At 52.2% G+C, this 14,150-nt stretch overlaps 4 protein-coding genes across 4 annotated transcripts; 3 read left to right on the forward strand and 1 right to left on the reverse strand.

The window, feature by feature from the left end:
• Positions 1-771: 771 nt before the first annotated feature.
• On the forward strand, positions 772-2,968 carry PG994_006687 (uncharacterized protein; the record flags this gene model as incomplete). Its single annotated transcript, XM_066858096.1, has 6 exons — positions 772-819; positions 912-1,088; positions 1,144-1,791; positions 1,849-1,946; positions 1,994-2,169; positions 2,223-2,968. The coding sequence occupies 6 exons, from the start codon at positions 772-774 to the stop codon at positions 2,966-2,968; spliced, it is 1,893 nt and encodes a 630-aa protein (XP_066717365.1).
• A 761-nt stretch (positions 2,969-3,729) lies between these two features.
• Positions 3,730-5,785, forward strand: PG994_006688 (uncharacterized protein; the record flags this gene model as incomplete). The annotated part of the gene is made up of 3 exons (XM_066858097.1): positions 3,730-3,815; positions 3,923-4,536; positions 4,659-5,785. The coding sequence occupies 3 exons, from the start codon at positions 3,730-3,732 to the stop codon at positions 5,783-5,785; spliced, it is 1,827 nt and encodes a 608-aa protein (XP_066717366.1).
• A 326-nt stretch (positions 5,786-6,111) lies between these two features.
• PG994_006689 (uncharacterized protein) lies at positions 6,112-6,549 on the reverse strand (the record flags this gene model as incomplete). Its single annotated transcript, XM_066858098.1, has 1 exon — positions 6,112-6,549. The coding sequence occupies one exon, from the start codon at positions 6,547-6,549 to the stop codon at positions 6,112-6,114; it is 438 nt and encodes a 145-aa protein (XP_066717367.1).
• A 6,501-nt stretch (positions 6,550-13,050) lies between these two features.
• On the forward strand, positions 13,051-14,091 carry PG994_006690 (uncharacterized protein; the record flags this gene model as incomplete). The annotated part of the gene is made up of 1 exon (XM_066858099.1): positions 13,051-14,091. One exon carries the CDS (start codon positions 13,051-13,053, stop codon positions 14,089-14,091), a length of 1,041 nt encoding a protein of 346 aa, XP_066717368.1.
• Positions 14,092-14,150: the final 59 nt, after the last annotated feature.

A 14,150-nucleotide genomic window follows, 5' to 3' on the forward strand; every position in this document is an offset into this window, starting at 1 on the left:
GCAAGGTTGGGCAAGGTTGGTGGTTGAGAAGGAGCCACTTCAGAAGGTTGGAGGACTGGGAAAAAAGGGAAGGGTCCCTTCAGGTGGGGAATCGTCCTTCTTCCCCCTCTTAGCTGTCAATCATGGCAATCAGTCAGTCAACCAAGCGCCGGGGGCGTACATCAACTCCAGTAATGCGAGAACTCCGGTTATGGGTATTCCAATCATGCAATGCACACATGATTGGGTCCCCCATAGAACAGCAGTAACCACAACAATCATGTGGATTGGGCAGCAAAGTAAAGGGCTGGGGCGGCTGGCAGAGGAGGGGGGGGGAGAGTGAGCAGCGCTGGCAGTTGGGTAACTGACGCTTTGATGGATAAGCTGTCAACCCAATAGATCGACCCAGCCCGACAGTACATGGTGCAAATGGAGTCGAGAGGATGGGCCGGACGCGCCGACGTCCACTTAGAACCCCGGCTTACGATCAACGACACGTCCCAAATCTTCGATACCTCACCGCTTGACACGTTCCCAAGCCGGGCCCAAGCTCTAGCGATGAATGATTCCTCATCTCCAGGGCGATGGAGTCGACCGTTGCATTGCGTCTTTTTTTCTTTTACCTACCTGCGCTGGACGCTGGCGGTATCTGTCAAGTTTCCAGCCGTTGCTACTCGTTCTTCCTTTTTCATGATTTGTAGCAGGGGAGCCGAAAGAAGGAAAATAACGCCATTTCGACGATATACGGCCCTCTTGTCGTAGTTGAAGCCGGGAACTCGCTTTTCCCTCAGGATGTGGGCATGCGACGAATCCTTGCCCGTCATCCCGGCTCCAGATGTCGTGGGTTTGGGTGTACTGATCGCTTTTGTCGGCTCGAGCAGTCTAGCAGTCTTGGGTTGTTCATTCAATACCTATTCTTCTACAGCCCTCAGCATGAGGTCTCGCCGACGCCCGAGGGTGAGCAACCATGGTCGGCCACCAAACGGCCAAATCCCATCGACGCCGTTTTCCTATGGAGGTTCCGATACGTGCTCCGCCAAATCGGCATCAAATGCACGTGGATACGGACCTCGCAGGAAAAAAGTGGTCTGCAGGCCGCTTTGGACCAGGTTGGTGCTAACCCTGTACCTTTTTGCTCGACTCGGAAACTGATTGGCGATGCAGTGTATTTTAATCATGGCGGATGTGCAGCTGGGGATGGGCATCGCAATGCTCATCTATGGTTTCGTCTTGCTCTCTGCCGGGTTATCAGCTTACACCTGGTGGAACATCGTCGGACTGGTCTGGTTTTCGTTGATAACGAACCTCGTTGCTCACTCGTACTTGCGCACCCACTACGCTGCGCAACCCGGAAAGCGGCGATGGAGGATGTGTCTGGTTATTGCTTTGCTTCTGGCCCTCATGGTATCCATGATCCCGACGGCGCGAATGAGGACCGTCACCATGGCAGCTCCTGAAGAACAATCACAGTTGCTCACGACGCGGGCGCTGTGCTACTTCCCAAAGCTGGGTGAAGGTCTGGACATTGAGCGAGGTGATCGCTCTTCGGCACTTGCTGGAGCCTACGTGCTCGCACTGCTGTGCCTTGTCTCGATCTCTTCCCTTCTCCTACGGCTCTACGAGAAGCCGGGTAGTACGCTATACAGTTGGTGTCAGCAGTACCGGGGAGACATGCGGAGGCCTCTTAGTGGACACTTGATCGAATGCATCCGCTGTGAGCATCGCTACTTGCTCCTTGCCGTTCGACCCTATCTGGCGTTCTGGCTCGTCCTACGCGTGTATACGGACTTGCTGAATTCCATCTTGACAGAGGTAAGCTTCACTGACGTTGCCCACTGTCTTCGTTAGCAACTAACTAACGCATCGTAGCTACTCTGCAGCGGAGCTCTGCTTGCTTGGGTGGTTCTCCGTTATTTTGCGATTCGTGGCATTGATACTTCGGTTGAGATAGAGTGGTCGTTGACTCAGTTCATCGCGCTTGTCTTCTTCGCTGCTCCTTTAAAGGCATTGGCAGATTTGCTCTTCACGCAAAAACCGACAGTATCGCCATCGCCGAGCCACGGGAACCCACCCTCCCTAGGTCCTCGTTTTGGGGCTGGATACGGTCAACCAAGCGAGTACAGGAGCAGGATAACAACGTGGAAAATGGTGAGACGGAGTCATTGATCACGCCATCTATGCAGTTAGCAGGTTCGTAAACTTCCTCGTCTACTTGGTTGGTCATGGGCTAACAAAAAATGAAGCTGAAGCTGAAGCTGAGCGTGCCACCGAGCCGGCAACATTAAAATTGGGAGATGCCGACAACACGGAACACGTCGAAGACGTGGATGTGAGTTCCTTCAAAGACCTCTTTACGGGGCTGGAAGGGCAGTTCTACTTCGGCACACCCTGGTTTCCGGTAGCGCTGCCAACACTGGCCTTTGCCACGGTACTATACATCACCCTTCTTTTCGCATTGCCTCTCGTCAACGCCATGTTGCCGACAGAGATTGTGCGATTGACAGGGATATGGTATCTCATCTACCACCCCGCGTTGATTCTCATCTTCTTCTTGAGCTGCATGGCGGTGGAGGAACGGACGAGGTCGAGCGAAAAGGCCCAAGCGACATATCGAACCCTGGCGGCGGTAACCATGTTTCTCTCGGCAGTGGCGGTCATCGACACTATATTTGGACTGGGCGGAGTACCAATGTCTTACATCGCGATGGGTGCGCTTGGGCTTTCGGGTCTGATATACGTGCTGTATGGCTGCGTGACAGGACCCGGGCGTCTGGCCAAGGGCAAGGACCGCTGCAATTACATGGGGGACGGCGACGTTGAAGATCAGCGAGCACCCTTGCTCGGCCCTAGACACGTTGCGCCGCCGCCCATTGCCCCGGTTCGCACTTTCCCGGTCCGCAAGGCGATTCGCTACCACGGCCCGTCGAAAAGAGCACGACCAGGCAAGTCTGGCCTCAGCAAGAGTTTCAGTTACGGCACGATTTCATGAGAATGACCTAGAGTGACGATGCATGAGAATAACGGGGTTCGGGGTTTTGGGTTTTGTGATTTGAACGACTTTCTTCTGTGTGGTATCATGAATGACTGGAACGACGAACGAACTTAAAAGCGGCTGGGTTAGAGGGAAAATGAAAAGAAAAAGAAAGCAGGCACAAGAAGACTTCTTGATTGCCCATTGCATATAGATTGGATACCCCAAAAAACGCAGACATGAATGAAATTACATTGAAGACACCCCACATTGTCTCGGTCTCACCATCAGGACGTACTCCGAGACGCGCAGGTTATTAGTGCTCCTTACTTCTAGTGTCTCTCATTCTTTTCTTTTCGCCTATCTCAATAGCAACCCCTGAAAAAGGCAACGACGCTGATGATACCGGCGACACAGATACGTGAGAAGCACCAGGATAACGTCCCCAAGCCGCCATAAGCATGTTGTTGGTTTGTGTTTCACCTCAGCTCGCCAAGATCTCCACACCTCCGCTTAGAATCCAGGGGCCCGCGGGGAGCCGATCGACCAGGGGAGTCCTCGTGGAAATAAGCACCGCAATCTTGACCCGAGGCACGGGGACGCGACGCAAGGATGTCTTTCCTGGAAATCCCCAGATCTTCCCATCATCCGAATCTCATCTGATTTACGACTCAGTTAAACGTATATCGTTCTTTTTCTGTCAGCAGACGCTGAAGCCAAGCAAGCCATTGAAGATTACGGTTTAAGCGCAGCAATCTCACCGAAAAACAGCGACCACCATGCCGTGCTTCCGCGGCCGCAAAGGCGATGATGATTGTGGGATACCCGCCACTGGACCCGAGGTTCTGCGGCCACTAGGCGCACTGTAATTATTCCTGTGTGCTCCTTCTCCTCTCAGGAAAATGGGCGAGACGATAAGCGAAAACTCTTGACTGACAAAGGGGGTTGCTTGACTTTTCCTTTTCGAAACAGGGAGAAGCTCGAGAGCGCCATGCACTCGCTCGGCATCTACTACGGCTGTGCCCTGACGTGCCGATACGCCATCCCCGCGGCCCTCCGGGGAGGGAGAGCGCACGCCGCCGCCGCCGACGCCGACGACGACGGCGCGCTGCGGGCGCACTTCGAGCGAGCCGTCGCGCTCGCGGTGCTCGACCACCCGCTGCTGCAGGTCGGCCTGGCCGGCGAGAGCACCAAGGCGCCCATCTGGGTGCGCCTCGACCGCATCGACTTGCGTCACCATATCCAGTGGCAGACCGTCGGCGTCGGCGTCGAGGAGCCTTCGTGTAGTAGTACCAGTACCATCCGCAGCTGCCTGACGATGGACACCGCGCTGGAGGACACGATCAAGACGCAGCACGACGCGCCCTTCCCGGACCTCGAGACCCGGCCTGGCTGGAAGATGGTGGTGCTGCGCTCTCCTGGCCTGGACTACGTCGAGGCCTTCTTCGGGCTGAACCACGCTAATGCTGACGGCGTGAGCGCTAAGATTTTTCAGCAGACCTTGCTCGAGAAGCTCAACCTCCTCTCCTCATCGACAGCCTCATCAACCCCATCGGCGCCCGACTTGAGCAGCAGCCGTAGCCCAAGTTTGGAGGAGGGCGTACTAACACTCCCGCCCATGCCCGCGTCCGCGTTCACACCCGCGCACGAATCCCTCGTCGACCTCTCCCTCTCCCCCGCCTGGGCCGTCCCCTTCGCCCTCAAGCAGCTGCTCCCCGCCTGGCTGCGGTCCCACCCGCCGCGGCCTCTACCTGGGCGCCCCAGCGGCCCGTCCCCGTGCGGACCGCGCAGCGGCTCGCCCACCTCGACGCCGCGGCGCTGCGGCGCGTGCTCGACGCCTGCCGGGGCCACGACACCACGCTCACGGGCCTCGTGCAGGCCATGTCGGTGACCTCGCTCGCCATGCGGACGAGGACAGCAACAGCAACAGCCCCAGGAGGAAAACACACCAAGAAACAACAGAAAAAGTCCTCCTTGCCCCCGCCCTTGGTCATGGGAACCCCCATCTCAATGCACCGCTACATCCGCCCCGACGCCCTCGCCGGCCTGAAGGTGCAGGACCCGGCGCGTACCATGGTGAACTCGGTGACGTACTGCTTCCACAAGTACCACGGGCCCCGCCTAGCCTCCCTGTACGACCTCGCGGGGGACGTCGTGGTCCGAGACGACGGCAACAGCAACGAAGACGCCACCACCGCCGAGAAGGGTTGTTCTTCTTCCACCATCGTCGGCGGCGGGACGTACTACAACGCGGAGCGGCGGCTGGAAGACGCCGTCTGGGCGCAGGCGGCGCGCGTCCGAAGGCAGATCGCGCAGAAGCTGGCCAGGGGGACCTGTAACGACTTGACGGCGCTGCTGCGGTTCGTCCCGGACTGCCGGGGGCGCTTGGCAGACGACATGGCAGCGAAGGCGGAGCGGCCGCGCGACGTTACGGTCGAGGTGAGCAACCTCGGGGTTATCGACGGCAGTGGCGAGGTGAAACCCGGAACGCCGCAGCTGCAGCAGACGGCGGTGAAGGACTGTAGCAGTAGTACTTGCTCTGCTGATTCTGATGCTGCTGTTGCCGTTGCCAGCACCCACGATGAGGGGGAGGAGAGGAACCCAATCCAGGAAGAAGACAAAGGCCAGACGGGGTGGACGATAGAACGCGCCGTATTCACGCAGAGCGGCATCCCGCACGGCGTGGCGCTGGTGGTCAGCCCCGTCGCGGTCAAGGGCAAGGGGCTGACCATCGCGGTCAACTGGCAGGGCGGGCTGGTGGACGAGGGGGTGGCCGCGGGACTGGCGGCGGACCTGGAAGCTTGGTTAGGGTGTCTGGGGAGGGGGACCACATGACCTTCTTGAGCGGCAGCAAGGCCAAGGCTGGCTAGCTGATGCATCGGACTTTGTCGATTTGATGACGAGGAGTTATACGATACGGAGCAGCAAGAAGGTACCTAATTAGCATGGCGTTTCGCGGTCTTTGGGTTATGGCGTTCTTGTGGTTTAGTATACTTGTGTTTCGATTTATGTATATTAATACTTATTCAAGGGGAGGACGGTCCGGTCTAGTTTGAGCAACCCTTTTCGAGCCTCCTCGATGTTATAAGTTTTGGATATGTCAATGTGTCACATATGATATGGCGACAGCTGTTATACTATACGATCAAGCGCATACTTGTTCACAGAATGTATCTACTATGAGAACGTGTTCTTTTATAGCCTGATGGCATAGCCCTGCTCTCCTCACCCGGTCTGTTCAGGCCGACATGCGACCCCGTACTTACCTGGTCTTCGTGGCGGTAGAACCGAGCCCCCGAGGGCGACTGGATCGCTTTCTCGACCTCGTCGGTCTGTGAGATCCAGTCGTCGTTCTCCTTGCCATCATCATCCCAGATGCCATCTCGGTTACCCGGGGTAGTAGGCGGTGAGTTGTTGACATACTGCTGCTTCTTCTTCTTTTCGGACTCTCTAGAGGGACTCTCAGGACATCGGTTCTCCTCCAGATTGCGCTGCGCATCTAGGTACTGACGGCCTTCTCTCTCCACTCGCTCGGGCGTGGGGCATTTCTTGTTGGTTTGGGGCACTGAAGTGGCAGGGCGCTGAACATGGCCTTCCATGGTGATGGAGGTTGGATGTAATTTGCAAGAGATGATGCAGGGAAGGTGGAAGGTCTCTGTTCAACAAAGAGATATGCTCGATATAGGATTGCTCGAATTTGCTTAGCAAGAGCAGGATGTGGCTATATAAAGTGGTGGCCGCCTCGTATACGATGTTTAACAAGGGCTATTGTCCCGAGGACTCCACACAAAGACTCATTGTTCTACTTTACTGCCGCGATGCCTGAGTAAACAACAGAACCTCGAAATCGGCTGGGCTAGACTTATCGAGAAACGACTGTGGAGTACTCTTGTTTATTATCTCTTATCGTCTTAGTTTCATACAATGGGGGTTGTTTCTGGGTTGCAAATTACACAACTGAGAAACTCTGGATGCCGCGAAATGCTGCTGCGCTGCAGTTGAGCACCTGAACCCAACCTGAGCGAGTGAAAAGCAACTGCCAGCTAGTCTTGAGTAGAGATTATCTGAATTGCTATAGACGGGAATTCTCTTTCGCTTTCAACCTGTGGGAGGCGAAATCAAGCTGCAATCCAGCCCAACGCTTGGAATCCCGCCGTAAACGCCATCAGGGACCACAACGAAGCGTCCCCGTGCTGGCGAAAATATACCCCTATAGAAGACACCAGTAGGATGGCTGAGGTGGCGACGACCCTGATCTCCAATCTCGCGTGAAGACCTTCGGAGGACCATCGGTAGTGTAGGTAGGCCATGTCTAACAACAATACCGTGAGCCCGTAGTAGTTCGCCTTGTAAGTTGCCAGGTACTGTCCCGACAAGGACTGGGTGACGGAAGGGTTTTGGAACAGCTCCAACCCAGCTTGCTGTCGCAGGAGTTAGCAATACATACATCAATCGTTTGCTCCCTCGTCATTTCCTAACCATGTAGTTGACGGGAGCATAGGATGGGGAGACCTACTACGTGGCCTGCGGCGAACACCAGGTACCAGGCGGAAAGCGAACGGAATAGTATGTGGCGGGTAGTCATGGCGGACGGTTGACTGTTATTTACTTAAGGTATACTTTGGCATGGAAGTAATAGGGGCTGCTTCCTGTCTATTGCCATGCCACGCGTGTACTTTATATCACCAACAATAGTTATCGTGGCTCTGAGTCACAGGGGCACAGGGGCACAGCCCCGGGAGTTTCCGGTGTGATTTAATGCCCTCACCGCAACCTACGCTAAAGAAACCGGAGGATCGCGGAGTACAGTAAACATTGATAAGGCTAATGACTTAGATGCTTTTGCTTTGCTCACGAACCTTCCTTTATATATGTATTAGCATATTCGAGGGCAAGAAAAGCTCATCGAATTGTATAACACCTGCCTGTGCTCCAAATCACCCCTTGATTTGAGGTCAAGATCAACCAGGACTCTGCAAGGATTCAAAACTGAGACCACGCCACACACTGACTCTCCAGAGGTTTGTGAATCGTACAGATACTTCATTCCCTAGTATTCTTATGCAGCCTACCTAGGTATACTTAAGAGATATACTACACCGATTATGTAAATTTTTGGCTTAAACCGACTATGCTCTGTCAACAGCTGCCATGCATGGTCCTCACGCCACACTTGTTTTTTGCCTCGTACTTGAAGATTTCCAGTGTATTCGCCTGGCCGGTACCGACAAGCGTATAGTTTAGCCCCTACCACTTTTGGAGCCCTTACCACTTTTGGTGCTGCACCCCTTTTGGTGCTATACCTAGCTGGTGGTAAGGGGTAATCGATGCGAAGTGTATTGTGGTGATGTTTTTTTTGGTGTTGCACCCTTTTGGTGCTGTACCCCTTTTGGTACTGCACCCTAATTAGCTGGGGGTGAAGGGCAATCGATGCGCTTGTCAGCACCGGCCATGTGAATCTTCAGGTACATAGCTAAAAATAGGTGTGGCGTGGAGGCGGTGCATGGCAGCTATTGACAGAGCATAGTCGGTTTAGGCCAAAAGTTTACATAGTCGGTATAGTATATCTCATACTTAAAGGCGAGAGGGTCTAATAACACCCTTTGCGGTCACTAAGCCAGCTGACGGTGCTACGGTCACCCCATACAACGGCGACCCTAAAAACTAATAATAATACTACATAATAATAATACGAATAATTTAATTAAAAATTAATATAAAATCCTAAAAACACCGTTTTAGTTCCGAAACGCTTTTATAACACTTTTAATCTCAGATTTAGAGTTAGATTTAATTATAACGGCTTCCGGCGCCGACGATAAAAAAGTAATAGCCTGGGGTTCCGGTATAACGCTATTTATTTCCCTTTTAATTATTATAGTATCTCGTATATACGTAAACTTTTAATTAGGGTTAAATATTACTCTTTTTCTTTTTTTACTTTTTTTTTTTTTTAAATTACTTTTTAAAACTAATTTTTCGTGCTCTAATTAGCCGATTTAGCCGTTTAAAGTATTTAAACTCTTTTAGAGCTTTCGGAATAAAACCCGGCGTATCGCGTTATCGAAAATAGTATTATTATTATTAAGCGTATCCGCTAACTCTTTAATTTAGCGGCTAATTATAGGTATTAGTAACGTTATAAAGGAGAATTATTTATTAAAAACGTCGGGGGGAGGCTTAAATAGTCCTGCCTTTACCTGGTTTTTTATTTTTTAGTTCCGGCTATTAAGGGGCTTATTAATATTACGAGGGAATATACTAGTTACGGCTTAGACGCTAGCTATTATATACGGTTAAAAAATAAACCTTTTAGTTAGCTCGTAATATTAAAGGAAGTTTTTTTTACTTATATTTATATTATTAAGCTCTATATAGTGTAGGGTTATTTTTCGGTAGTAAGTATCCTTTAATATATTAAAAGGATTAAGATTTAAAGGTTATAATAGGTATGACGAGTATGCCGGAAAGAAGAAAAGCTATATTTTATATTTTAAGTACGTTATAATAAAGTTCTCGTTTACGTAGTTAACGTGGCTATCTAAGATAATAAGCTGTTATTAGTCCTCGTTTTAAGGCTTTATATAAGGGATGAAAATCTTATTTAATTATACTAAGGCTAGCTCTTTATTAGTTTAGCCTTTAGGGGATGCCGTAAAGACCTAATCCTTCATAGTATCCGTTAACGAGTCCTCCTCCTCCGGAAATTATTGCTACTAGACCTATTAATTTTTGAATATAATGAAAGGAGGTAAGGCTCGGCCTAAAACGTTATTATATTCGACTGCAGAAGCTTATTCTCGGTTAGGGGAGTTTTAATTAGTATTCTCTTTATTTTAGTAAGTTTAATAATTATTATATTCGTTTTATAGCCGAACTAGTTATTAATCTTATCGATATTAAACCGAAACTCCGGAAGGATCGATTTTAGAATAGGATTATTAAGCCGTTCGAAAAACTCGATAATTTTTTCTACGGAAGTTACGTTAAGCTTTAAGAAATTTATCCTTTTAAAAAAAGTAGTATCGATAGATAGATAACGAGTAATAAATCTTTTAACCTAGTGCTTACCGAGTATTATATTAATTTTATTAACTTAAAGGATTTATTAGGCGAATATCTAGAAAATAACGTACGCCGGTAAGTAGCTTAGATTATATTACGTAAGGTATTAAGTTACGATCTAAAACTCTTCCGCTATTATTAAGGCTTGAAAGGATTTATTCCGTTATTTTATAGTTTTACGGCCGTAAATCCGAGCCTTTAGAATTATTTTAGGGATATTATGCTTCTCGGCGGCTTGTTTTATTAACGAGCTATTTATAACATTTTAAATCACGTGTTATAATACTAACTCGTTAAGTTTACGGCCTATTAAAAAGAGGAAAAGAAAAGGAAGATAATAATATTATTTAATTAATTATAAATTAAAAGCTGACTAGTTTATATACTGATTTATGTGTGGTGCTGTTAGGGGCTATCTAAATTTAGGGGTCGCCGTTGCATGGGGTGACCGTAGCACCGTCAGCTGGCTTATTTCAATCCCGTTCTCGCCCACTTCTTTTTCCCCATGCCATCTCGTCACATCCAGACGAACATCACTCCCATACGCAGTTTTCTCTATTTATATCCACTCAAAATATTTAAATACTACTAGCTAGTTCTCAGTAATTAAAAATGTTTATTTTCTATCCTATTATTAATGAAATAGGTGTGGATGAAGTATATATGGGTGGCTTTTCGTCGGCCTACCTTCCCTCGCAGCAAGAGCTACCTCTTGGTATATTTGTGGATTATATGCAACGACTGGCCGTGTTTGATGCGTGCTGCTTTCCTCTGCCCCATGTGAGATTTCACAATGCATGCATGGCGCCTCCCTCAACTCACCTTGGTACATTAGCTGCCTGTGCTTAGGCGTGGGCAAGGCAAGACAAGATTAAACTCTACGGCGACGACATGGGAACGCCCTTGTTGGCTACGACGGCCCCGGCACCCTTCCTGTCTGTACTGCCGCGCCGTCATCAAGGTCGGGTCCGGGAGCATTGTCAGGAGGGGCGCCGCACGGTCCGCATCGAGCCAGGGGTTTTGGGTCGCCCGCACGTCGGTCTGGAAATGGGTTGCGTGAAGCTTGAATGTATAGCTGCGCGCTTTACTACGCGCTTTCCCACCCCCATCGGGTCGTTCCTCGGTCCTTGCCGCTCTTTTGCTGTCGTTTCCGGTCGTTGGGGGAAAGCGGGCGTAAAGAACCTCATCAGACACGAGCCCGAAAGTCCACGCCGGGAGCTCGGTGCTTCCGTCGCGCGAAAAAAAAAAAACACGCGGATCTGTCCTTCACTTGCGCCTGGACCTTTCACAGCTGCGCGACATGGATACAAGGATCGCGTTTGGCCTCTTCGAACACGGATCTTGGACTCAGCATGACAAACACCCTCAATCCCGTTTCGCTTAAACCCTCTTGCCAGCTCGCGACTCACGCTTGCCCGTACGATGAGCTGCTTTGGAGCATTAGCGTCGACTTCAACAGCCTCATAGCGCGCGTCAACAGGATCCTGGGCTTCGCCAGTTTTTTCGCGCGACTATGAGTGCATTATGGTGCGGTGGACAGAAAGCGAAGCGATCAATCGCTACAAACCCAATGGCAACGGCCACTCCATGCGCATTCTTGCTGAAGACGGGATTCGACGGACTGCTAGTAGTGCGTGATGGGGAGTTAAACGGAGGCCTGAAGTCGAGATGACGCAGAAGCCGGTCGCAGGGGTCTTATTACTAATCACTATAGACCAATATACCGTACGATCCCACTACTCTGGCCGAGAATGTTGGGCAGAGGAAAGAGAATGAGCCGGTTGGTGGACCACCAGACGGGCCGGGTGGGCCGCTAAGGTGGTGAATCAGCTCACTTTCTGTGTCTGAAGATGGAACGGATGCCCTCTCGGCTTGTTCTCCGGACGGCTCCATACGGGAAAGGGGATAGAGATCGAGACGGAGAAGACATCGGGAAACAGAAGATAGAGAGTCACACGGTATCTCCTGGTCGGGAGGCGCCAAGCTGCCATCTCCTCAATGATAATCGGCCGAGATGCCTATCCTAGATGCTCAGGTGGTGGGTGAGGCGTCCTGGCGCCTAAGGCCCTTCGCCAAAACGTGGGGTAGCTCGAAAAGCGGGTACGTCTTCAGATGACTCTAGGCTGTTTAGCTTCTAGGCTCTAGTTCTGGCTCTAGGCTCTTTGTCGCTCTAGCAGGAGCTGCCACTGGCTGCTGCTTCCGTATGTGACTGCATACCGAAATAGAAATGGGGCACCGCGCCAAATTGATGGAGACGCCTTCGCAACGGCTGATCATCACCTGATGAGAGTCCTCAGGTCCTCACCTGTCGCTGTTTCGCCCATCAAGCTATGGATTTCTTTTCCCATTCCTGTGGCGTGAGTTATCACCGAGCCGCGGAGTACCGGACTTTGCACGGCAAAATCAATCAACTCAATCCACTGCTTGGAACAGATAGGCGTCGTGTGCCAAGGGACGATCGCGCTATTGCCGTAGGACCGCACCATTGCCCTCCAAGGTGCTTTTGCCCCCGCCGCCATCCCCTAGCCCGCCATGCATTCGCATCCTCGGAGCCGCAGCAGAATGCTACGGAGTATTGGAGTATTTGCTTATGCTCGGTTAAGCAGATACCCCGTGACTAAAATCTGACAGGGAGAAGGCAGACAATGATCAGCATGATAGGCTACCGTCTACGTGCGTGGGCTCTGGGCATTGGTCCGGCCCAGCGCTGCCAATCCTGCTCGCTCCCTTGCTTCCCAGGGACTAACTACATAAAGATCGGCTCCGTCCTCCCGCTCACGAGAGCTGACCGATGATCACCTTGTTGGATCTCTATGCCCACTACCACCATCGCTACCACTTCCCCGAAATCTCTCGCCTGCTCACCTCGCTTACCTAGTGTTCCCTCCATCTCATCTGACTCCTTTGTTAAGCCTGTGCATTGAGAGCCTTCATCCTGCCGAGGAGTTACACAACACGGCTGTTACACCATTGACCCTATCACTCTGGATCATCTTCTTAGCATCCAATCATATATTTGGGCCCGTCAGATAAACATGGACTCCTACTTCGCCAGTGCCCCGGCCGAAATCCGGCTGCTTATTTACAGCCACTTGTTCACCCACCCCAAAGACGCCGCCATTGAGATCCGCAACGCCGGCGAGAACCGGCTGCCGCCGACCCCGACGCGGATCCGCAGCCGCTATCACGTGCTGGAGAAGCAGGCCATGCTGCAGCGCCGGTGCAGCTACGAGACCACGTACTACTACCACCAGCCGCAGTCCCCCCTCCCCTTCCACCAACAGCAACGCTACCTGCCCGAGCCTCCCACGGCGGCGGCGGTGGCGAAAGCGAAAGCTGGAAAGGAAGAGGGGAATGACAGCAACAACGCCAGCAACGATGATGATGAGTTCTACATCTGCGCGGCACTGATGCGCGTGAGCCGCCTCGTCCACGAGGAGACCTCCCACCTGGTGTACGCGCAGCACGCCTTCGACTTTGGCGCCGACATGGAGGCCGTCGAGCCCTTCCTGTCGGACCTGACGCCCGCCTCGCGCGGCATGGTCCGCGCCATCTCCCTCTACAAGCACGGGCCCGTCGTCGGCTACGGCTTTGACAGCGACCGATGCGAGTGGCGGTCCGTGTGCCGCTATCTGTCCAAACTGCTACCATCATCTTCTTCGAGCAGCAGCAGCAGCAGCAGCGACGATGACGGGAAAAGCCAACAACAGCAAAAGCAAGTGGAACAGCTCCAGCGCCAGCAGCACCAAGGCATCCGCAAGCTGCGCCTCGTCATCCAGTGCGGCAAACCCCCGGCCTCCTACAGGTCCTCGTCCTCGGCCGCCGGCCACGCCGGCCCGCCGCGCGAGATGTCGGCGGCCGACTTTCAGCTGCTGACCGACATCAAGCACGAGAGCCTCGACTGGGTCGCCGAGCTCGCCCGCGTCGGCGGCATCGAGGAGCTCGAGATCGTGCCCCACGTCGTGCCCTGCCCGCCGCCCGCGTCCACCACGACGATCCTCTTCGCCGCGCTCTCGGCCAGCGTCGAGCGGGGGCTTGCTGAGTTCTTGCGGAAGCAGCTGAGGTTGGTGGATTGAATTGGATTGACTTGATTGGTGAGGCGAGGCTAAGCTACGCTGAACTGCCTTTTATCGAA

This window comes from Apiospora phragmitis (assembly GCF_038363925.1).
Source record: "Apiospora phragmitis strain CBS 135458 chromosome Unknown utg000006l:1.0-5683423.0:1.0-5690449.0, whole genome shotgun sequence".
In the NCBI taxonomy this organism is placed as follows: domain Eukaryota; kingdom Fungi; phylum Ascomycota; class Sordariomycetes; order Amphisphaeriales; family Apiosporaceae; genus Apiospora; species Apiospora phragmitis.